The sequence below is a fragment of the Heteronotia binoei genome, chromosome 2 (genome assembly GCF_032191835.1).
Source record: "Heteronotia binoei isolate CCM8104 ecotype False Entrance Well chromosome 2, APGP_CSIRO_Hbin_v1, whole genome shotgun sequence".
NCBI classification, from domain to species: domain Eukaryota; kingdom Metazoa; phylum Chordata; class Lepidosauria; order Squamata; family Gekkonidae; genus Heteronotia; species Heteronotia binoei.
This window is the reverse complement of record NC_083224.1, coordinates 187,800,666-187,824,061: the sequence shown is the minus strand read 5'-3', so window position 1 is coordinate 187,824,061 and position 23,396 is coordinate 187,800,666. Positions and strand designations below refer to the sequence as shown.

Genomic DNA, 23,396 nt, shown 5'->3' with positions numbered 1-23,396 from the left:
TTGCATTAATTTTGCTGGCCTGAATCATTCTCCCTCAGTGGAGCACTGGTTTTTTTTTTTATGTAGATCATTTTTATGGCCCGCGAATGATGTTATAAATAGCCATATGGCCCTTGGCAGAAAAAAGGTTCCCCACTCCTGCCTTACAGCTAGGAAAGGAGGGTTCTGTGAAGAAGCAAATCTGCTGAATTTAACTCTCAGAATTTATCATTAAGGGGATAATTCAAGGGTTTTTTAAATCAGAAGCTGAGCAGGGTCAGCCCTGGTTTGTATTTGTTTGGGAGACCACCAAGGAAGTCCCGGGTTGCTACGAAGAGTCAGGCAATGGCAACCCACCTCTGAAAGTCTTTTGCCTTGAAAACCTAAGAGGGCTGCCATAAGGAAGCCGTGACTTAACAGCCATTTTCACCATCACCATATTAAATCGATATACCATGGTCTTTGCACAATTCCAAGGTCCCTACAAAACACGTGGTCCTTTTTAAAATTTGGGGGGGGGGGGGTTGCATTTTTAAAATATCTTGCAATCCACCTTGAGCCTCAGCAAGACAGATGGGCTGTGATTAAAGTAAATAAAATCAGTTTCCATTCTGATCTTCTTGGGTGTTTCATTCCTTTGAGCAAAGAGAGAGAGACAGAGATTTCTCTCTGTGTAACAATGAGGACTTAGAACCCTGTTGCAACTTCTCCCTCAGCCGTCCTGACTTTTCACCTCTATTTGCTAGAAGAGGCCAGCACGGCTTCTATGTAGCTTCTAGCCTGCTGTGATTGATTTTTAAGTGAACAGGCATAGTTAGATCCATAGTTTGTAGCAGGAACTCCTTTGCCTATTAGGCCACACACCTCTGATGTAGCCAGTCCTCCCAGAGCTTATAATAGGCCTATACTAAGAGCCCTGCAAGCTGTTGGAGGATTGGCTATGTCAGGGGGTGTGGTCTAATATACAAATGAGTTCCTGCTACAAAAAAAAAAGCCCTGGAGCCACATGTCTTACTATGGAATCACAAAAGAACATATCCAGGCTACGTTTTTCTGTCTGAACTGCATGATTATCATTTACTTCAGGGGTCCCCATAGTTTTAGACTGTGGGCAGGGTCAATGCAGTTTTTTACCAAGCAGGGTATCTGATTGGTCACTGGGGATCTGATTGACAGTGCAGATTGTTTTTTTTAAAAAAAATGACTCAGCAGCAGCTGCTCTCATAGCGCAAGGGTTTTCACGGTGTGACCGAACGCAAACTGTATGTACGGAAAATGTTGTTTTTAAGCAGTATGTTAATTTTAAAAGGCACGCTGCTAATCAGAGCTTCTTCCTGAAATGTTGATGAGTTACTATATTAGATTTATGCACAACCTCACAGACAATGAATGGAACAGGATTACAGAGCACACATGACACACAAAACAGAGAAACCACTGTGAAGAGCGGTTGCTCAGCTTTGTGTTAAATAATACACGCGTTGTATGGTTCGTCCAAATTAAGTGCTGTCGATCTGTATCAAAACCAGTAAAGTTGTTTTTATAACGTGAGTCACAATGACAAAGTTTCAGTTTCTAGAAAACCCCAGCAGGCATCAAAGTTCAGCTTGTATAACCATAACGACGTTCCAACTTCATTGGTTTTCATACAGATCTACTCCACTTAAGTTGTACAAGCCAGAAAGTATGTATATTAACACAAAGTTGACAGCCATTACGTACTTACTGGTTTTATCTAACATCACTGCCTGACATTTTGAGGTTGGCCACCCCCGTGGAGAGCCGTTTTGAGGTCATGCCCACTGCTCTATGTCAAAATTCCAAAGGCACCCACAGGTGCAAAAAGGTTGGTGGCCCCCAGTGTCCCCCCTAAGCTGTGGAGTCCTGTGAGCAAAAATTCTACTTTGTAAGCTACTGGCGCTAAACTTGCGAGTGAGGGATTCTGCATAAATTAGTTTGCTCTGGGGCCATCCTTCCTGAGCTAAGACAAAAATGTTTGAGCCAGAGGCTAAAAACCTGTGAGCTCACTAACTCACCTTCAAGGGAACACTCGTGGCCCCCGATTTAGATTGTGCCACCCCTGCAGAGAGGGCAGGCTTGTGCTGCCGCATTGAACACAGGAAGGCTAGTTAGAGGAGACTTTTTAATTCAAAGGCAATAAGATTTCCCTTCTCCCCTCTGCAGATCTGCCAAAACCTCTTTATGCGTGGGCTCTCCCTGGTCGGGTGGTACCACAGTCACCCCTTCAGCCACGCTCTGCCCTCCCTCCAGGACATAGACACGCAAATGGACTACCAGCTCAAGTTACAAGGAACGAACAACAGTTTCCAACCCTGCCTGGCTCTCATCTGTGGTAAGTCCTTTGGAGGCTTTCAAGCAGAGGCTAGCTGGCCGTCTGACAGCAGTGCTGATTCTGTGAACTCAGGCAGATCATCAGAGGGAGGGCAGAAAGGGCTGCACCAGGGCTTTCTTCCCGTGGCCCAGGGAAATGCTGATAGTCACTTTGGGGCCAGGAAGCAGTTTTTTCTCAGGCCAGTTTGGCCAGGGATCCTGGAGGTTTTTTGCATCTTTTGCATGGAGCAGGTATCATTGTGTGTGTGTGTGTGGATTCCCTGTATTGTGCGGAGGGTTAGACTAGATGACCCTGAAAGTCCCTTCCAACTCTGTGATTTTATAATTTTAAGCAGGAAATGCCATAGACTTTGGGGGTTTTTTTTCTCCACAACAGTGAGGACTAGAAACCTTGACAGCATTGCTTCTTTTTTTGCATCTTCTGGGCATGGAGCAGGTATCATTGTGTGCGTGTGTGTGTGGATTCCCTGTATTGTGCGGAGGGTTGGACTAGATGACCCTGAAGGTCTCTTATCTGGGAGAACCAAGTTTGATTCCCCACTCCTCCACTTGCACCTGCTAGCATGGCCTTGGGTCAGCCATAGCTCTGGCAGAGGTTGTCCTTGAAAGGGCAGCTGCTGTGAGAGCCCTCTCCAGCCCCACCCACCTCACAGGGTGTCTGTTGTGGGGGAGGAAGGTAAAGGAGATTGTGAGCCGCTCTGAGACTCTTCGGAGTGGAGGGCGGGATAGAAATCCAATATCTTCTTCATCTTCTTCTTCTTCTTCCAACTCTGTGATTCTGTGATTTTAAGCAGGAAATGCCATAGACTTTGGGGGTTTTTTTCTCCCACAACAGTGAGGACTAGAAACCTTAACATCATTGCTTCTAATGTCTCTCTGTGTCACTAGCGCAAGCTGCAGGGAACATCTTCCAGCAACCCTGGCCTGGATCTCATCTGTGGCTAGAACGACTTATTTGGGATGCCGTTGTGTGCATGTTAAATGCTGTCAGGTCGCTTCTAGCTTAGGGCAACCCTATGAATGAATGCCCTCCAAAATGTCTTACTGTTAACAGCCTTGCTCAGGTCTTGCAATCTGAAGGCTGCAACTTCCTTGATCAAGTCCATCCATCTCCTGTCGGAGAGCCACTTGGGTGCAGTGGTGAAAAGTAGCAGACTTTAATCTGGAGAACTGGGCTTGATTTCCCCACTGCTTCTCTGTTTGCAGCCAGCTGGGTGATCTTGGGTCAGTCACAGTTCTCTCAGAGATCCCTCAGCCTCACCAGCCTCCCACAGTGTCTGTTGTGGGATGGATGGGATGGAGAAAGTAGAGAAAGAAGTACTTTTCTCCCTTTCTCACAATGCAAGAACTCGTGGGCATTCGATGAAATTGCTGAGCAGCCAGGTTAAAACGGATAAAAGGAAGTCCTTCTTCACCCAAAGGGTGATTAACATGTGGAATTCACTGCCACAGGAGGTGGTGGCGGCCACAAGCATGGCCACCTTCAAGAGGGGTTTAGATAAAAATATGGAGCAGAGGTCCATCAGTGGTTATTAGCCACAGTGTGTGTGTATGTATAAAACGTTTTGCCACTGTGTGACACAGAGTGTTGGACTGGATGGGCCATTGGCCTGATCCAACATGGCTTCTCTTATGTTCTTATGTTGTAAGGAGCAGGGAGAGCGATTGCATAGCTCCAAGTGAAGGGCAGGCTATAAATCCCGTCTCCTCTTCTTCCTTTCCCTGCTGCCCCTTTTCCTGTCATTATTGTCTTTCCCGGTGACTCTTGTCTCCTCAGAATGTGACCAAAGGATGATAACCTCAGTTTAGTCCTTTCAGCTTCTAAAGAGAGTTCAGCCTTGATCTGATCTAAAACCCACTGATGTGTCTTTTTGGTGGTTCACGGTATCCATAAAATTCTCTTCCGTCATATAGAGCAGCAAACTGCAGTGGCCTGAATAGCCCAGCTTAGCCTGAGCTCATCAGGACTTGAACACAGTACAGGGGCAGCCGTGGTTAGCACTTGGATGGGAGACCGCCAGGGAAGTCCAGGGTTGGGGCACAGAGGGAGGCAATGGCAACCCCACTTCTTGCCTGGAACAGCCTGTGAACGTGGTCACCATGAATCCCTTGCAACTCAACGACACGTTCTTCTTTTTCTTGGAACTTAAAGCAGATGGCTTGTCAGCATCCTCCTGTTTTTGCTTCTCAGGTCCTTACTACCCTGGCAACCAAGGCATGGAGTCGAAGATCTCACCCTTCTGGGTCATGCCCCCTCCAGAGGTAGGTTTCCAACCTGCATAGCGTATTTTTTGGAGGTAGGGGTGGGGAAGAAATAGTGAGAAATCAGGGCCTGTAGCAACGGGGGTAGGGAATATTTTTGAAACATCTGGATGTGAGAATTGCCTTGCTGGAGCAGACCAGAGTCCATCCATCTGGTCTGTCAGTCGTCGTGCTAGCTACACGGAGCTTCCACTTGTAGAGGCAGTGTACCTGTTTTCCAGCTGAGGACTAGCATCAACAGGCAGTAAACTCCATTTTGCTCTGTTGGTTAGCTGGTTTTGGACCTTTGGCTGGAGCCAGCATAGACAATTATGAAATTCTTACCTAGTATGCAAAGAGTAGTTGCAGGGCCTTGTCAGCAGTGGCTCCAAACTTCTAGAATGCCCCTCTGTCCCTCTACTCTCAACCTTCAGATGCCAGGCAAAGGCTGTCTTACTTTGGATGGGGTTTGATGTCTATCTCTGGCACCAGTTCTTTCATAGAACTGTTGTTAAATGACGTTACAATGCTTTACAGTCCCCCCCCCCCCCAGTTATTGTCTGTGTTTATGTTTTAAATAGCGGCGTACAGTAAATGAACTGTATAACATTTTAAAATGTTTAAATATCAACATATAACAAATGCATTTTTAAAAACAAAGTATCATTTAATAAATTACATGTGTGTATTCAGGGCTGTTAAGTCGCCTTCAGCTTCTAGTGACCCAATGAATGAATGACCGACCTCCAAAACATGCAGTCATTGACAGCCTTATTCAGGTCTTGCAAACAGAGGGCCCTCGTAGCTTCCTTTGTTGAGTCAGCCCATCTCCTGTTGGAGAGCCAGTTTGGTGTAGTGGTTAAGTGTGTGGACTCTTATCTGGGAGAACCGGGTTTGATTCCCCACTCCTCCACCTGCAGCTGCAGCTGCTGGAATGGCCTTGGGTCAGCCATAGCTCTGGCAGAGGTTGTCCTTGAAAGGGCAGCTGCTGTGAGAGCCCTCTCCAGCCCCACCCACCTCACAGGGTGTCTGTTGTGGGGGAGGAAGGGAAAGGAGATTGTGAGCCGCTCTGAGACCCTTCAGAGTGGAGGGCGGGATATAAATCCAATATCATCATCATCATCATCATCATCATCATCATCACCTTCACCTTCTCCTTCTCCTCCTTCTCCTCCTCCTCCTCCTCCTCCTGCCCCTTTTCCTAGCACGCTTGTCTTCTCCAATGACTCTTATCTTCTCAGAAGGTGACCAAATTACGATAGCCTTGGTTGAGTCCTTTTAGCTTTTAGGGAGACTCCAGACTCGATTTGATTTAGAACCCACTTATTGGTCTTTTTGGTGGTCCAGTTTCCAAAAAAGAACATAAGAGAAGCCATGTTGGATCAGGCCAATGGCCCATCCATTCCAACACTCTGTGTCACACAGCGGCCAATCCAAAGGAATCCACTCTCTCCGTGTCAGCTTTCTGCATTACCCAACTTTCACACCATATGTAGTATCAAGGAATATTGTGGCATGCATTAACTTAACTTGATCTTGGTTGCCAGCAATGCATTCTTAGTCTTAAGAATGTACCACACACTTGTGTGCGATGTTCCCTCTAAGCTGCAGAGTCTTGTGAGCAAAAAATTCTACTTTGTGAGCTTCTGACATTAAAGTTGTTAGCGACTGCATAAATTAGTGTGCTCTGGGGGTCATCCTTCCTGAGCTAAGACAAAAATCTGTGAGCTAGGGGCTAAAAAATCTGTGAGCTGGCTCACACTGACTCAGCTTAGAGGGAACACTGCTTGTGTGGTGGGTAAAGCAGAAGGCCGCAGGAAAAGAGGAAGACCCAACATGAGATAGGCTGGCTCAGCCAAGGAAGCCGTTTTTCACAGTTTGCAGGACCTGAGCAAGGCTGTTAACAAGAGGACTCGCGTATGAACACACACGAAGCTGCCTTATACTGAATCTGGCCATTGGTCCGTTAAGATCAACATTCTCTGCTCCAGGGGTGGCCAGACTTGCTTAACGTCAGAGCCACATAGGAGGGCGGGGTATAAATCGAATTAAACATAAACATAGAACAAAATCAGATGTTTGAGAGCTGCAAGACAGGAAGGGAAGGAAGGAAGGAAAGGAAGGAAGGAAAGGAAGGAAGGAAAGGAAGGAAGGAAAGGAAGGAAAGGAAGGAAGGAAGGAAGGAAGGAAGGAAGGAAGGAAGGAAGGAAGGAAGGAAGGAAAGGAAGGAGGGAAGGAAGGAAAGGAAGGGAAGGAAGGAAGGAAAGGAAGGAAGGAGGGAAGGAAGGAAGGAAGGAAGGAAGGAAGGAAGGAAGGAAGGAAGGAAGGAAGGAAGGAAGGAAGGAAGGAAGGAAGGAAGATAAATATATGGGGAGGGAGAGGTGGAAAGAAAGCAACGTTAAATTTAAATACATTCTCCAAGCTGCTGACTGGCTTGGTATAGATAAGTGATACAAAGAGACAAATATTTTCTCCAGTGGGGGCTTCAAGAATCACACAATATCTGTGAAAGATCCACATGTGGCTCCCAAGCCACAGTTTGGGCACCCCTGGTCTACTTAAACTGGCAGCCCATCTCCAGGATCTCAGGCAGAGGTCTTTCCCATCACCTCCTACCTGATTGTTCTGACTAGAGCCGCCAGGGATTGAACACCTGGGACCTTCTGCATGCCAAGCAGCTGCTCTACCACTGAGCCGCAGCCCCTCCCCATGGATATTTCAGAGGACATTAATTTGTAGGGTTGCCATAAGTTGGAAGTGACTTGACAGCATTGAACACACACATATCTAAGTTATTATTTTTATATGCTACCACTTTTAAAGCTTTGCTTCATGCAAGAGCGATAACTGTTTTAATTTTAAAACAGTCTGCTATTGGGTCTTGGGAAGCTCACTGGGAAGCTAGTTGTGGCATTCCGCCTCCCTTCCCTGTGTCTGCTTCTTGGAGGTGAACTGCCTCTGAGCATGGAAGTTCCAGATCCAGGGCTGGCCAAACTTGCTTAACGTAAGAACCACAGAGTAAATGTCAGATGTTTGAGATCTGCAAGACATTAATATCAGATGTTTGAGGGCAGGCAGGCAGGAAGATACATGGCAGGAGAGGGAGAGAGGAGGAACGAAAGCAACTTTAACTGCCTGCTGGCTTGGAAAAGTGATTTAAAGAGAAATGCCTTCTCCAAGCCAGCCAACGGGGTGGGGTGGGGGCTTTGAGAGCCACATGTGGCTCCTAAGCCACAGTTTGGCCACCCCTGTTCCAGAGTAAAACCAGAGAAGGAACATTTTTACTGAGCCCCACAAGCTGTGCCATTTTGTGCCACTAGGTGGAGCTGTGTGCCATTCATTGCTCAAGCTGCTATCCAGGCCTCTTTCCTCCTTTGAGAGCCAGTTATGCGTTGTGGTTAAGAGCAGCAGAATCTAATCTGAAGAACCGGGTTTGATTCCACACTCCTCTTCCACATGTGGCCAGCTGGGTGACCTTGGGTCAGTCACAGCCCTCTCTCAGAGCTCTGTCAGCCCCACTTACCTCAGAGGGTGTCTGTTGTGGGGAGAGGAAGGGAAGGCGATTGTTAACTGCTTCGAGACTCCTTTGGGAAGTGAAGGACAGGGAATAAAAACCAACTCTTCTTCTTTCCAGCAAAGACCTTACGATTACGGAATCCCCATGGAGGTGGAAGTCACTTACATCCAGGATGGCTTTCTGACCAACGACATTCTTCATGAGATGGTATTCCTTTAGTCTTCATCTAGTCCATAATGTCCAGAGCAGGGGTGTCAAACATGTGGCCCGGGGGTCAAACCAGGCCCCCAGAGGACTCCTATCAGGCCTCCAAGCAACTGGCTCTTGTCTGCTTCCTTCTCCTTCTCCCTCTCTCTTGCTTCTTTCTGCATCACTGCTTGCTTTGCCAGGCTCGCTTAATCACACAGGAGCTACAGAGCAAAACCTCTTATCTTCTCCATTGGCTGAGGCTCCTTCCCCTCCTGGTCCCCCGGGAGGGAGGGAAACAGCCAGAGCTTCCTTTGCCCTGGATCCCATGGGAGAAATACAAAGGAATGGAGTCTAGAAGCAAGTATATGGGGGGTTGGTTAAGAAAAAAAGAGCACAATAAAAAGAGGTTCCAGAGTTCCACTCTTGTGAGCTCCTGCCTAAAATGAGGCCTACCTGTAGCACATGTTTATGTTGTGTTAGCTGCTGTAGAAATTTCTGGGTATGTTCCCCCCCCCCACAAAAATACAACAACACAAAAAAAGCACCCTTATTTGGCACTGTCCTAGATATATAAAACAGCCTCTTTTGATTTCCATATCTGTATTAGTGAGTTTTGCAGTTTCCAAGATGGAACTATTTGGGGAAAGCTGGATTTTGCAGAGCAGCCCACAACAAACCGGCCATTAGGTGGACAGTCCCAGCGCATTTCTGCTATTGCTCAGAAACCCAGGCAATTGATTATTTTCAGGAATGATAATAAGGAACTACACTGATGTTCCAGTTCTTTTCCTCATGGGAAACCATGCAGAATCACCCAGAACTCTCTCCCGAGTCAACCGAAACAATACTTTTGAAGAATCGAGCAGTGACTCACGACGTTTCATCCCCTGCCACAATTTTTGTTAAGTCTTTCAGGCGCTACTAGACTCTTGCTCTTTTCTAGTATTTCCTTTTGCCTGTCATTTTCCAGTTTTATAGAGCAGGGATGGTCAAACTTGCTTAATGTATGAACCACATAGAATAAATATCAGGTATTTGAGAGCTGCAAGACATGAACATCCGATGTTTGAGAGCCACAAGACAGGAAGGAAAATAGCTGGGGGAGGGAAGGAGGTTGAAAGAAAGCAACTTTAAATGCATTTGCCAAGCTGTGAGCTGGCTTGGAGAAGTGATTTAAAGAGAGAACTGCCTTCTCCAAGTCAGCTGATGGGGGGGGGGGCTTTGAGAGCCGCACAGTATGTGTGAAAGAGAAGAAGAAGATGATATTGGATTTATATCCCGCCCTCCACTCCGAAGAGTCTCAGAGCGGCTCACAATCTCCTTTACCTTCCTCCCCCACAACAGACACCCTGTGAGGTGGGTGGGGCTGGAGAGGGCTCTCACAGCAGCTGCCCTTTCAAGGACAACCTCTGCCAGAGCTATGGCTGACCCAAGGCCATGCTAGCAGGTGCAAGTGGAGGAGTGGGGAATCAAACCCGGTTCTCCCAGATAAGAGTCTGCACACTTAACCACTACACCAAACTGGCTACACCAAACTGTGAAAGAGCCACATGGGGCTCCTAGGCTGCAGTTTAAATGCCCACCCCTTTTATAGAGTGACCCCAATATCTAGTATTGCAGGAATAGGAGAAAAAAAAATCCATCTTTGTTCCCTTTCTCTACACTTTGTGCCATATTTGTAGGGGTCTACCATTTCACCCTTCCTTCGCCGCTTTTCCTAAACTAAAATGCAGTCAGAACAAAGTGCTATTTGGTTAGCACCCCTGTTAAGGAAGGAGGCTGAATTTTACAAGCTGCCCAGTTAAGATTTTGCATCTTCCTTGTGTGAAACAAAACCACAAGTATTTTCCCCCCCCCCCATTTCCTTGGACAGATTCTTTCCCCTGTGGAAGCGTGTGCTAAATATATGTTGCTCATTTACGATATTTATCGGTTGTATTTGTGCATCAGTGGCATAAAAGAATCAACAGCAGCAATGGCAGATGGCAGCTGTCCCCAAGTAAATTCACCCCCCAAAGGCTATTGAGTGCAACTTTTACTGGACAGGAATATCTGTCTTCCATCGGCCCCGGTTCCTGACAGCATCTTCCTTCGCCTTCTCTAGATGCTGCTAGTGGAGTTTTACAAAGGGGCTCCCGATCTGGTGAAGTTTCAAGAGACGTGGGGTCCAGAGCAGACTTACCTGGATAAGCTCAAGGTAAGACAGGAAGAAGGGCTGGAACGGAAGTGACTTCTAGAATTTGGCCATGCCTCGGGGCAGCTCAGTTTTGACTCTTGAGAACTTTCGCATCCCTTCCCACAATCAAACCAGAGATGGAACTTACTGTTGCTTAGAGACTTATATTACAACACTAGAGATCAATGCCCAACTCCTGAAACCCAGTGGATTGAGGATCTTAGGCCAGGGGCAGCCAAACTTATTTAAGAGCCACATAGAATAAGTGTCAGATGTTTGAGAGCTGCAAGATGTGCCCATCAGATGTTTGAGAGCCACAAGACGGGAAGGGGAGGGGAGGGGAGGAAGGAAGGAAAATAGATGGGGGAGGGAGGGAGAGATGGAAAGAAATCAATTCCATAAGATTAATTAATTGTATGTGAGTATTGATATTGATATTAACTTGTATATTTTCAAAATTCAATAAAATATATAAATGAAAGAAAGCAGCATTAACTTTAAATGCCTTCTCCAAGCCGCCAGCCAACAGAGAGCCACACAATATGTGTGAACAAGCCATATGTGGTAGTTTGGCCACCCCTGTCTTAGACCCTTCTCAACATTTGAATGTATGCCACCAATTTAAAAAAAAAATTGTTAGGGGAAACAACATTTTTTTTGTTTAAACATAAGAAGCCATGTTGGATCAGGCCAATGGCCCATCCAGTCCAACACTGTCACACAGTGGCCAAAAAACCCCTGGTGCCATTAGGAGGTACCAGTGGGGCCAGGACACTAGAAGCCGTCCCACTGTGCCCCCCCCCCCAGCACCAAGAATACAGAGCATCACTGCCCCAGAGAGTTCCAATGATAAGCTGTGGCTAATAGTCACTAATGGACCTCTGCTCCATATGTTTATCCTATCCCCTCCTGAAGCTGTCTATGCTCGTAGCCGCCGCCACCTCCTGTGGCAGTGAATTCCGTGTGTGAATCACCCTTTGGGTGAAGTAGTACCGTATTTTTTTGCACCGTAAGACGCACTCCCCCCCCAAAAAAGTGGGGGGGAAAGTGTGTGTATCTTATGGAGCGAAGGTACCGGTACCTACCTTCCGGGGGGGGGGGGGGGCGATCCGGTGCCTCCGATCCCTGCGCTTCCTCCATGCCTGCCTGCCTGGCTCCAGCTCTGACGCTTACAGCAAGCGCCAGGATCGCTCCCTCTGCCCTCCGATCCTGGCGCTTGCTGTAAGCGTCAGAGCTGAAGCCAGGCAGGCAGGCAGGCAGGAAGCACGCTGCCCTCTCCACAGCCGGCGCTCGCAAAGCGCTGGGTTTGCGGAGGGGGCGGGTGCTTCCTCCTTGCCTGCCTGCCTGGCTTCAGCTCTGATGCTTACAGCAAGCGCCGGGATTGGAGGGCAGAGGGAGCGATCCTGGCGCTTGCTGTAAGCGTCAGAGCTGGAGCCAGGCAGGCAGGCACGGAGGAAGCACCGGGATCGAAGGCAGCGGATCGCCCCCTCAGGAGGAAGGTGCGTCCTATCGTCCGGAGCGCCTTATGGTGCAAAAAAATACGGTACTTCCTTTTATGCATTCTAACCCAACTGCTCAGCAATTTCATTGAGTGCCCACGAGTTCTTGCATTGTGAGGAAGAGAGAAAAGTACTTTCTCTACCATCTTTATCCCACGCAGAATCTTGTAAAGCTCTATCCTGTCACCTTTCAGTCGGCTGTTCAGTCAACTAACTCTTGTCTCGCTGTAGGCCTCTTTAGCTGCCCGCACGCCCAAGGACCAAGGCTTTGGCCATGTTCTGGACCAGGTCTACAGCCTCCTCAAGCTCAACAGCTGAAGCAACAGAGGAAGAGACTTGAAAGGAACTCCTGTTTCCACAGCTGACCCTTCAGTCTTGGACACCTGCCCGTGAACCAGCCGTGTTGCATTGTGGGTGTATCCCTTGCGGTCGTTTTTCTTTTTGAAGAAACAGGAAGATCTCCTTGACTCTTAAGGGCCACCCAAGTTACCTGGACAGCTGTCAACCAGCCTAGCCAGATCACTATTCGGAGAAAAGCAGTTTCGTTGCCTTAACTCTATGGGTTTGGTACCTTCTGATCACTACCTTAATATTGGGCAAAGGAAAGTTTGACTCTCAAAAGCTCCTACCACCCGTATCGTTGTTCTCTAAGGCGCTCCTGGATTCGAATCCAGCTCTTCTGTTGCAGACCATCACAGCTACGCTCGAAAGCTACCTTAATCATACAGCGATGTTCCCATTTTGCAGAGGGGGTGGCTGAGGCCACGAGCAAAACGGCAGTGACGGAGATCGGACCGGAACTCTGGTAATCTTGCAAAGATGAAAGTTTTTTCCTTGAGAAGTTAAAAACTTTCTTGTTCACAGCCTGGCTTGGAGCCATCAAACACCAGGCAGATCTATGGGAGAACTGAAGAGCAATTACTGGGGCAGGGGGCAGAGCAGCAAGTGGCATAAATAGGCAACGGGAAGGCTAACGGCTTTCTCCAACGTTAAGTTATTTCTAGAAGTAGATTTTGATTAAAAAGGCATTTAAGCTGAAATACTGGCTTACTTATTGGGTACCAGGGTGGGAAATAATGCACGAGAAACGCACCAAAATGGTGGCAGGGGGAAAGAGAGAAATGAACCTTGCATTCAGAAATAATTGCATTGTACCTCAGTCCTTCATACCCTGGCTGCATAAAACCTACCTGTTCAAGGAGAGTGCCTGCTGCATCTCTGCACGATTCCTGCTGGGCAGTGAATGCAGCAAGCCCTCAGAAACAAGAGAATAAACTGCCCCCTCCCTAAAGGGGCAGAAGGGTCAATTTCTGCATATGCTGTTTGTTTTAAGACTGCTTTCCATCTGATATTCAGGGGGCTTGGCCCAGATCAGGAATTCAGACAGAGAGACAGAGGGCACTCCTCTGCATACGGTTAAGCCTTTCTCACACACAGTGGGCTCGAACCTTTCCAGAGATTAAAAAGGAATACGTGTGCTGCAAAAGGAACGGTCGTCCTCAGGGAGTTCCTTCCCCCATTGTACAATTGGGGTTCACCTGGAGTTTTGCTCTTGGCTTTGGCAATTCTGCACAGCTCAAGAGATGGATGACTCTTCCCGCCACGTTCCCTTCCTCTGAATTGACAGCAAAGTCGGAGCAGGGGGGGAAATAACCTTAAGATTCGTCTATGGAGTCACATTTGTGGTACGTTCATAAAGTATTCAAAGCACTTGGGTGTTATTTTGCATTTCGTTAGGATAAGCTTGCAAGGCAGGGAAGGACGATCATCTTCACATTGCTGTTAGGGCAAACCAAGGTTTGAGAGGGAATGACTTGCGGTAGGGGAGAGATTGGAACCAGAGATATGTCAACTGTAATGCTGCAGCAGCTAAGGCGCTTCGCTCTTGCACATTTTCTAGTAGCATGGATTGTTCCATAGTATTGACTCACAAAGGAGGAAGCCTGCTGCTTCTCTGCGTGAGTCACTGCTCTGGCTCCACCACTTGCCAGTGGTCAATAATTTTGCCCCCCCCTCCTCTTTCTGTAATGTTGCAGTTCAGAATTACCAACTAGCAAAGGCAGCTGCCTGGTGGACCTCTGCATGAGTCTTCAGCGACTTAAAAGAAGGATCCTGGGGACAGTGACTCATACAGAAAGCAGGTTCCTCTGAAAGGGAATAATGCTTACTTTTCAACACACGCGTTTTTCTGGATGCTTTTTTTCCTGAATCAACATATCCAAGGTTTCATAGTATGTTAAACTGAAGACCGCATCCTTCCCTTGTGGGATTTTGTTTAAAAAATATACCCCAAACACATTCTAACATGTAATACTTTTTTATTTCAAGGATACAAGTGTTTTTTTTTCTTTTTATTCCAAAAGAAAAAAAAGGGGGGGGGGCTCCATAAACAAGAGGGAAAAAAACATTTTCAATACATTGCCCAGACTAAGAAAAAAAGATCCATTTTACTCCAATATGTACCAGCTGCCAAAAGTTACATCCTGGCGGGACACTGTTACTGGTTAGAGAAAATATGTACAAAGCTGCACCCCCCCCCCCCAACATAGGTGCCCCTCCAACTCCTGTAGTACTGGTAGGTGCAAAATGGGGGAGGGGAGAGCAAAATTGCTTACAAATGCAAAGGAATTGACTCCTCCAGTAATTCCCTCCCCCGATGAACATGAGTTGGGCTGCAAACCGTGTTTTTGAGTGAGGGGTGTTTTTTTGGGGTGGGGGATTTGGGGACCGACAATGACAATTACAGCCACACAACACCTTGGGGTCATGTGCAGGGGTGGAGAGGGAAGGAAGCAGAATGTGTACACACCACCAAAATATTTCAACATGAATGATGTGGGGTGGGGGTTAGAACAAAAGGTACTGAATTTTGAACACAAGTTCTTTTGTTTTAAAGCAGCATTTAGGAAACCCTTGCAGGCAAAAATCAGAATTGCTTCTTCTCCACCAGGGCTGGGCGAGGGGAAAATAATTATTACAATGAAATATTATTTTTAGATATATATATTGTATATAAATATTGCAGGTATCTCAATACTGGAGTTACAGGTGCGAGGTGGGGAATCCATGAGGGAAGAGAATCAGGAAAAGGTAGATACTTAAAAGATCTGCTGAGGTGGGCGAGGGGAGAGAGGAAAAGAAATAAACCTCACAATTCCCTGACCTCCCAACCCACCCCTGTTATAAAATGCCAGATCCCCCCCATTAAAAAGCCTGGTAGAAAACTAGTGTCTCCCCCCACCCCCCACTCCAAAAAAAGCAAGTGCCACAGAAGAACATCTTTTGAGCTACAGAGAAAGATGTGTTTTGTAGAGCAAGACTCTCATCCACCCCAAAAATCAATTCCACCCTCCCCTGCCCCAGAATGGGCGGAGTGGAAGGAAGCTAATTTCAAGACTCCATCTTAGAATACCTCCCAAATCAACGGTTGGCTGTGTTTGATCCCACTGCCTGCAGTGAGAGTGGAAAGGGACTCGCTTGGGGGGATGGGAGAAAATACATCTTTTCATTGCTGGAGAGGCTAGAAGATCAGCTGTCGCTAGCCTGCTAAAATTCATTCCTCTGCAGATCTCGCTCGCCCAGAAACCCCAGCTCCAGGCTGAATCTGGAATAAAGGGAATTTCTAAGGGGTGCAAAAAAATATCTTAAGTGCTTTGGACCCCAATGCCGTGCAGCCTCGGAAGTCAACCTACGCCAATGCGGACTGGGAATTCCAAGTGGGGAAGCGGTCCTGCTTCCCAACGGAGATATATATCCTATTAAGAAACAGCAGAATCAACCCTATCGGCCAGCCCATGTTTTCAATATATAAATTCAAAGATGCGCCAGGACCTCTGATGGCAGATGGGGTATGGAGACGAACAACAGAAGTTAAATGGCTACCGGGACACTGTTTTTGCTGGGGGGGGGGGGCAGAGTTAGAAAGAGCTCCCTGCATGTAGGAAACGCACATCAGGGAGAAAGGATAAAGTAGGATCCTTTCCCTGACATGCTGGTTTTCTGCAGCCGTGGGGAATCCAGGAGAGGGGAGGAATTAAAAATATGTTCCGCTCGTAATGCAAAACGGCACACCTTGGAGGATCACAGCCTGGTTCTGTGTCGTACATAATATTCATTCCAACGGATGAGGATTCGGGTCCCAGGTCAGATTTTCACTCAACTGTGTTGAGGTGGCGAATGGACATAACTTATCTGAGCTCCATCTTGCTGCTTTGCAAGGTGAACGGAAGTCTTGACAGTATAGTGGGAGGTGGTGGCGTTGTCTCACTTGATGGGATTGAGGTGATGTCATGAGGGAGCCCCTGAGGAACAGATCCCGGAATGCTACTTCCGGGACCCTGACTGGAATGTATCGGTACTCTTGTTACATTTTCTTTGCCCACAGTCTCCTGCCTCCGGGTCCCCTTAGGGGACATAGACACAAAGCACGAGCCGCCCTGGCTTCCCAACTTAGGACTCCCACATTAGGAGAGTTTGGTATCGGAGGCTCGGGGTTCTTTGTGGGAAGTGGTGGCAAACCGATTTTGACCCATCTGTACAGGTGAAAATTTACACCACAGTGGGCCTGGTTTGGAGACCGGGAACAAAGGTGTGGACGGAAAAATCAGGCGGGCTCCTCTGTGGACAGGACCCCTGTTTTAAAGGAAGTCAAGACAAGGCACGTTGAACCGGGACGAGTGAGGGGATTCTGGGCAGGCTGACAGCCTCCTCTGAGGCAAAGACCTCAAGTTCTGAAGCAAGAGAAAGTACTGGAACGTGAGGGGCCCAGGATTTTCAAAAGGTCACCAAAAGCGGCCCAACAAGGATGCTGATGGTACGTTGGAGCTGGCCTTCCTAGCTCGCCCCCCCCCGCCCCCACCCCCGAGCACGTTGAAACTAGACCTGGCACCTATGCAGGAACCTGATGATTCAGTAAGGCTTCTGGCACCCCGTTCTTCCCCAACCCAATATGGTGGATGACACCACAATACCGGCTGCTGCCTAAAGATGAGAGAAGAGAGATGCTGAGACAGTAATGGAGAAGGGGCTGGGAGGTCCAGGTTCAGGCCAATTATTATGGGGCACCCCAAAGGATTTCTCCTCATGATCTTTCCAGGAGAAACCCGGTTTGGTCTCCAAACCCTCATCTTTGGGTCTAGTACTCTCACATGAGCGGGTCAGCCTGCACCTGCAGATCAAATGTTCGTTTGTATTACAAAAAAAAGTTCTCTGTGTGCAGAATATCAAAAAGAAGGATTTTAACTTCATTTTTTGCCTGACAACCTTATTTTTTTATTTGTGGGGAACTGCTTTTGGTACGAAGAAGCATTCAGTGCTTCAGATCTCCATCTATGGTCTAAAACGGTACAGCCCAGATCTTGCTGAAAACTCGGCCCCTTCCTTCCCATATAAACACACATCTGTTTCTCTAGAAGAATTCTTCTAGGTATACATATAATCTGAAGGAGACAAGGGGGAGCAAATAAAAATAGATGGCTGCAACTGATTCCGCCCCCTGCAGCAGCAGAAGACACAGAAGTTCTCCGGTAGTGTTTAACGCACTCTGCGATAAGTTCAGAAATTTGTCCTTTGCTTTTGGGACAAAAAGGCAGATCCCACGCACACACCCAAGGAGACCCACAAACCAAGCTGCGCACCCCAAATTTCCAGCTCTGGCAGTGTGCTTTATGTGTTTGGGGCGGGGGCGGGGAGGAACAGCACATAAAAAGCACAAAAGAAAAACAAGAGGCACACAGTGGACAAATGCAGGCCCTATCTGGCTTGATATCTCCATTCAAGCATCCCAAATTGGGGAAGACCAGGGAGATGTGTGGGGTTAGACTCGTCCACGTTTGTGTTTCGTGCCCACCCCCTCCCCGCCTCAGGCCTGTTCCCTTCACCAAGCCTTGTGCCGATACAATCAACCCTTCCATTACCACCGGCTGGACGGGAAAAAAAATTAGTGTCAGGTTACCACTCGGAATGTAAAGAAGGAAGTCCAGACTTCCATGTCCCCCCACCCCCGTAAGCGTTCTCAGTGTAGCGGGAGGCGAGAACGGAAGTCGAAAACCTGGAACAGGAAGCTGAGCGAGGCCGCCGCCTCACTGAGGTAGCGGGACCAGCACTTCCACGTAGTTGAGCGGGAAGAAGCCTGACTGGCCGTTGATCATGCCCTCGTACCAGTTCTCATCGATCTGATTGGTCAGTGTGATGATGTCACCTTCTTTGAAGCCCAGTTCCCCGTCGTTCTCAGGCTCAAAATCATACAGCGCCTTGCAGCAGGGCTGGTCGAGATGAGCTGCAAATGAAACCGAGGGACAACAGTGAGCCCATACCCACCCTATATCCAGTCTCATGGCTGGCACCTGACTGGTTGCCCGCCTGACCACCTCCTGAACCAGAAATTCCATTGTTCTCTATGGCTGAATTGCCAAATTTGAATCCCTCCTCTGTTATGGAAGCTTGCTGGGTGCTCGAGTCATCTAAGCGCTCTCTGCCTAGTCAACCTCCCAGGGGTGTTGTGGGGATAAGATGGAGGACAATGATGTAAGCCATCTGAGGTCTCTACCGGGGAGAAAGGTGAGGCGCAAATGAAGGAATTAATAACTATTAGTTTCTGTTATCATGTGCTGTGACTATTATTTACACACCATTATTTGAAAGTAGAGTGTGCCTGAACAATCTGATTGCTGACACCTTGACAAACTTGGTTCATTTTATTCCCATTTTACAGGTCAGAACCTGAGGTAGAGAATGTCTCTTGAAGATATCAATGCTGGCAACTGTTTAATTGTGTTTACTTTTTATTTAACACATCTATAGCCAGACAGGTAGAGGTGTATATCAGGGGTGGCCAACGGTAGCTCTCCAGATATTTTTTGCCTACAACTCCCATGCATGCGTGTGTGTGTGTATACACACACACACATATATGTATGAAATATAATAAAAATATTAAATACACATATATACAGCAGGGGTGGCCAACGGTGGATCGCCAGATGTTTTTTGCCTACAACTCCCATCAGCCCCAGCCATCGGCCATGCTAGCTGGGGCTGATGGGAGTTGTAGGCAAAAAACATCTGGAGAACTACCGTTGGCCACCCCTGATATACAGTATGTCACAGAAGTGAGTACACCCCCTCACATTTTGTAAATATTTAAGTATATCTTTCCATGTGACAACACTGAAGAAATGACACTTGGCTACAATGTAAAGTAGTGAGTCTACAGCTTGTATAACTGTAAATTTGCTGTCCTCTCAAAATTACGCAACACACAGCCATTAATGTCTAAACTGAGGCAACAAAAGTGAGTACACCCCTAAGTGATAATGTCCAAATGGGGCCCAAGTAGCCATTTTCCCTCCCTGGTGTCATGTGACTCGCTAGTGGTACAACGTATCAGGTGTGAAGGGGGAGCAGGTTATCGCTCTCACTCCCTCATACTGGTCACTGGAAGTTCCACATGGCACCTCATGGCAATGAACTCTCTGAGGATCTGAAAAAACGAATTGTTGCTCTACATAAAGATGGCCTAGGCCCATGATGGCGAACCTATGACACGTGTGTCACGGGTGACACGCGAGGCAATTTGGCTGACACACTGGAAACCAAGGAGCGTGGCGAGCCGCGAGTCCTTCGGAGGCTGCTGAGCCCGTCTTGGAGGAGCAGCAGCTGCTAAGGTGAAGGCGAGAAGAGGCAGCAGCAGCGCAGCGGGCCGCCGCCTCTTTCCCCGGCTCCAGGCCGGGGGTGGGGGTGGGAGGGAAGGTTGGGGGTGGGAGGGAAGGTTGGCCGACGCTGCCAGCGCCTCGCCTTGACCTGTGGGTGGGAGGAGACAGCCTCCTGGCGCAACCCGTCCCCCACCCAAAGCAGAGGCAGCCAAACGCGCCTCCTCCTCCTCGCAACAGGGCCGAGCTTTGCAACCCCCTTTTCCCGCCCTCCCCAGGGCCTGAGGAAATAGGTGGGTACAGCAAGAAAGAAAAAAAGAGCATTGCAAAAAAAGAGGCAGGGGGGGAAAGAAGTGCCGTCCTCGGCGGGTCGCGCCTTTGCAATGCCGGGGCTTTGCAAATGCAGGAGCAAGGCAGGCGTGTTTTTTTCCGTTTGTTTGCACGGAGCGGCTGGGGGGGGGGGAGGCAGAGATGGCATTGCAGCAGTGTGTGTGGGGTGCAATGCCCGAGGGGGCGTCACTCTTGGGCCTGTTGTGGGGCTGCCCCCCCCTCCTCCACCCGGTCCTGGGGGTTTGTTTTGCAACCAACATGATCTTTCTCACTTTGCTCTCTTGCTCTTTCTCATGGCCGCCTGCCGGAGGCGGGGTTTCAGATTTAAAGGACAAGCTGCCCTTTTCAGCTTGGAAGAGGAGGAAGGGGGTGGGCGATGGGGGCTGTGTGTGGGTTGCAAAAGAGCAAGGGGAGGGGAGCATTGGGTCGCCCCCCTTGGCAAGCGCTGGAGGAGAAAAGGCTGGAAGAAAAAAAGATACACCCTTTCCCGCAGGGTTACCAATCCCCAGGTGGGGGCAGGGGATCCCCCTCTCCCCAAAATACCCCCCCAAGTTTCAAAACGATTGGACCAGGGGGTCCAATTCTATGAGCCCCAAAAGATGGTGCCCCTATCCTTCATTATTTCCAATGGAAGAAAGGCATTTTAAAAGGTGTGCTGTCCCTTTAAATGTGATGGCCAGAACTCCCTTGGAGTTCAATTATGCTTGTCACACCCTTGTTCCTGGCTCCACCCCCAATGTCTCCTGGCTCCACCCCCAAAGTCTCCTGGCTCCGCCCCCAAAGCCTCCAGATATTTCTTGAATTGGACTTGGCAACCCTAGTCTGACCTAGGCCGCAGACCGCGCACTGGATCCTTTGTGCCTGGTTCTCCTGCGGCCCCCTCATTTGGTGAGTGTGGTTGAAGTGACACGTGACCCGAGGAAGACTACACTTTTTCCCGATTTTCGACACACCAAGCTGAAAAGGTTAGCCATCACTGGCCTAGGCTATAAGAAGATTGCCAAGACCCTGAAACTGAGCTGCAGCACGGTGGCCAAGACCATACAGTGGTTTAACAGGACAGGTTCCACTCAGAACAGGCCTCACCATGGTCGACCAAAGAAGTTGCGTGTCCGTGCTCAGTGTTATATCCAGAGGTTTTTCCCAAAGCCAACCAAGACGTATGAGTGCTGCCAGCATTGCTACAGAGGTTGAAGGGGTGGGGGGGGGTCAGCCTATCAGTGCTCAGACCATATGCCGGACACCGCATCAAATTGGTCTGCAGGGCTGTCATCCCAGAAGGAAGCCTCTTCTAAAGATGATGCACAAGAAAGCCCGCAAATGGTTTGCTGCAGACAAGCAGACTAAGGACATGGATTTCTGGAACCATGTCCTGTGGTCCGATGAGACCAAAATAAACGTATTTGGTTCAGATGGTGTCAAGCGTGTGTGGCGGCAACCAGGTGAGGAGTACAGACAAGTGTGTCTTGCCTACAGTCAAGCATGGTGGTGGGAATGTCATGGTCTGGGGCTGCATGAGTGCTGCCGGCACTGGGGAGCTACAGTTCATTGAGGGAACCATGAATGCCAACATGTCCTGTGAAATACTGAAGCAGAGCATGCTCCCCTCCTTTCGGAGACTGGGCCGAAGGGCAGTATTCCAACATGATAGCGACCCCAAACACACCTCCAAAATGACCACTGCCTTGCTAAAGAAGCTGAGGGTAAAGGTGATGGACTGGCCAAGCATGTCTCCAGACCTAAAACCTATTGAGCATCTGTGGGGCATCTTGAAACGGAAGGTGGAGATGTGCAAGGTCTCTAACATCAATCAGCTACGTGATGTCGTCATGAAGGAGTGGAAGAGGACACCAATGGCAACCTGTGAAGCTCTGGTGAACTCTATGCCCAAGAGGGTTAAGGCAGTGCTGGAAAATAATGGTGGCCATACAAAATATTGACACTTTGGACTCTATCTGGACATTATCACTTAGGGGTGTACTCGCTTTTGTTGCCAGCAGTTTAGACATTAATGGCTGTGCGTTGCGTAATTTTGAGGGAACAGCACATTTACATTGTTATACAAGCTGTAGACTCACTACTTTACCTTGCAGCCAAGTGTCATTTCTTCAGTGTTGTCACATGAAAAGATATACTTAAATATTTACAAAATGTGAGGGGGTGTACTCACTTCTGTGACATACTGTATATGAAAATTTAATATTATTGTTTTTAAAAAAGAGCCAGCTTGGTGTAGTGGTTAAGTGTGCGGACTCTTATCTGAGAGAACCAGGTTTGATTTCCCCACTCTTCCATATGCAGCTGCTGGTGTGACATCGGGTCAGTCACAAGTTCTCTCAGAGCTGTTTTTTTAAGAGCAGTTTCTGTCAGAGCTCTCAGCTCCACCTTCCTCACAGGGTGTCTGTTGAAAGGAAAGGAGATTGTAAGACGCTCTGAGACTCCTTTGAGTAGTGAAGGGTGGAATATTAATCCAATCTCCCCCTCTTCTTCTTTTCAAAAATAATATTACATTTTCAGTTATTTTTGCTAAGTGGTCCGGATTTCTCAAGAAATTTTGTACGTGGGGCTTAACCTTAGATTAGACCTGTCTTTGGAACCCACGTTAACCAGGATTTCCTCTTAACCAGGGTTTTGTTTGCCAACTGGTCAATGTGGAATCCTGTGCAACTTAACCACGGTTAATGTGGGTGCCAAAGGGAAGGCGCAACCAAGATTAACTGTGCTTTTCCTTCTCATCTGGGTTAATTTTTCAACTGCAGGGCCTCCTTAGGAGGGAACCCTGATTAACTGAATCACAGCCGATGTCAGTTCCAAACAATCAGGGTTGTTGGGGTGGGGTGGGGTGGAATTCATACTTGGGTGGTGGGATGCGATCCTGTCCCCCATTCTCAACACCATAAGGGAATGCTAGCGTTCCTCTAAAGTGACTTAACCAAGTCTCTAGCAGACAGAGTAAATGAACTCAGTTGGGTCAGACTCCTTAGCAGGGCTTTTTTTGTACCAGGAACTCCCTTGCATATTAGACCACACCCTGATGTAGCCAATCATCCTGGAGCTTACTGTAAGCTCTTGAAGGATTTGCTACATCAGGGGTGTGTGGCCTAATATGCAAAGGAGTTCCTGCTACAAAAAATGTCCTGCATCCTTAGCTATTTCCCTTTGCCAGTTGATACCAAACCTGCTACTGTCAGCAACGACTCTGATTTTGCCCAATTTCTCAGTGCAGGTTGGCAACAGCAGAAGAGAATTAATGGCTTGTGCTTACAAGCAACATGGCCTGCACTGAAAGGGTTGTGGGGGGTGGGGGATTGCTTGCATTCCCCATAAACAAGTAATGCTTCCTTCAGACACTATGGAAAGCCAATAAAATAGTCCAACAGGGGTTTCTACCCTATCTGGGCCTGTATTTCTGGGAGATACATTGGATTACTGGTGGGGGAGACTAACCTTCTTAGCTTCTTTTC

The 23,396-nt window shown here is 48.1% G+C and overlaps 2 protein-coding genes across 2 annotated transcripts in view; one reads left to right on the top strand and one right to left on the bottom strand.

Annotated features, from left to right (window-relative positions):
- Window positions 1-12,993, top strand: part of MPND (MPN domain containing) — a 36,375-nt gene extending 23,382 nt beyond the window's left edge. Inside the window, exons 9-13 of the mRNA XM_060232684.1 lie at window positions 2,164-2,332; window positions 4,523-4,593; window positions 8,207-8,296; window positions 10,383-10,475; window positions 12,185-12,993. Coding sequence (XP_060088667.1) covers window positions 2,164-2,332; window positions 4,523-4,593; window positions 8,207-8,296; window positions 10,383-10,475; window positions 12,185-12,271 — 510 coding nt within the window. The 3' untranslated portion in view covers window positions 12,272-12,993. The remainder of the gene's footprint in view (window positions 1-2,163; window positions 2,333-4,522; window positions 4,594-8,206; window positions 8,297-10,382; window positions 10,476-12,184) is intronic.
- Window positions 12,994-17,199: 4,206 nt separating this feature from the next.
- LOC132567078 (endophilin-A2-like) overlaps window positions 17,200-23,396 on the bottom strand; it is a 70,026-nt gene continuing 63,829 nt past the window's right edge. The window contains 1 exon segment of the mRNA XM_060232683.1: window positions 17,200-18,230. Coding sequence (XP_060088666.1) covers window positions 18,034-18,230 — 197 coding nt within the window. The 3' untranslated portion in view covers window positions 17,200-18,033.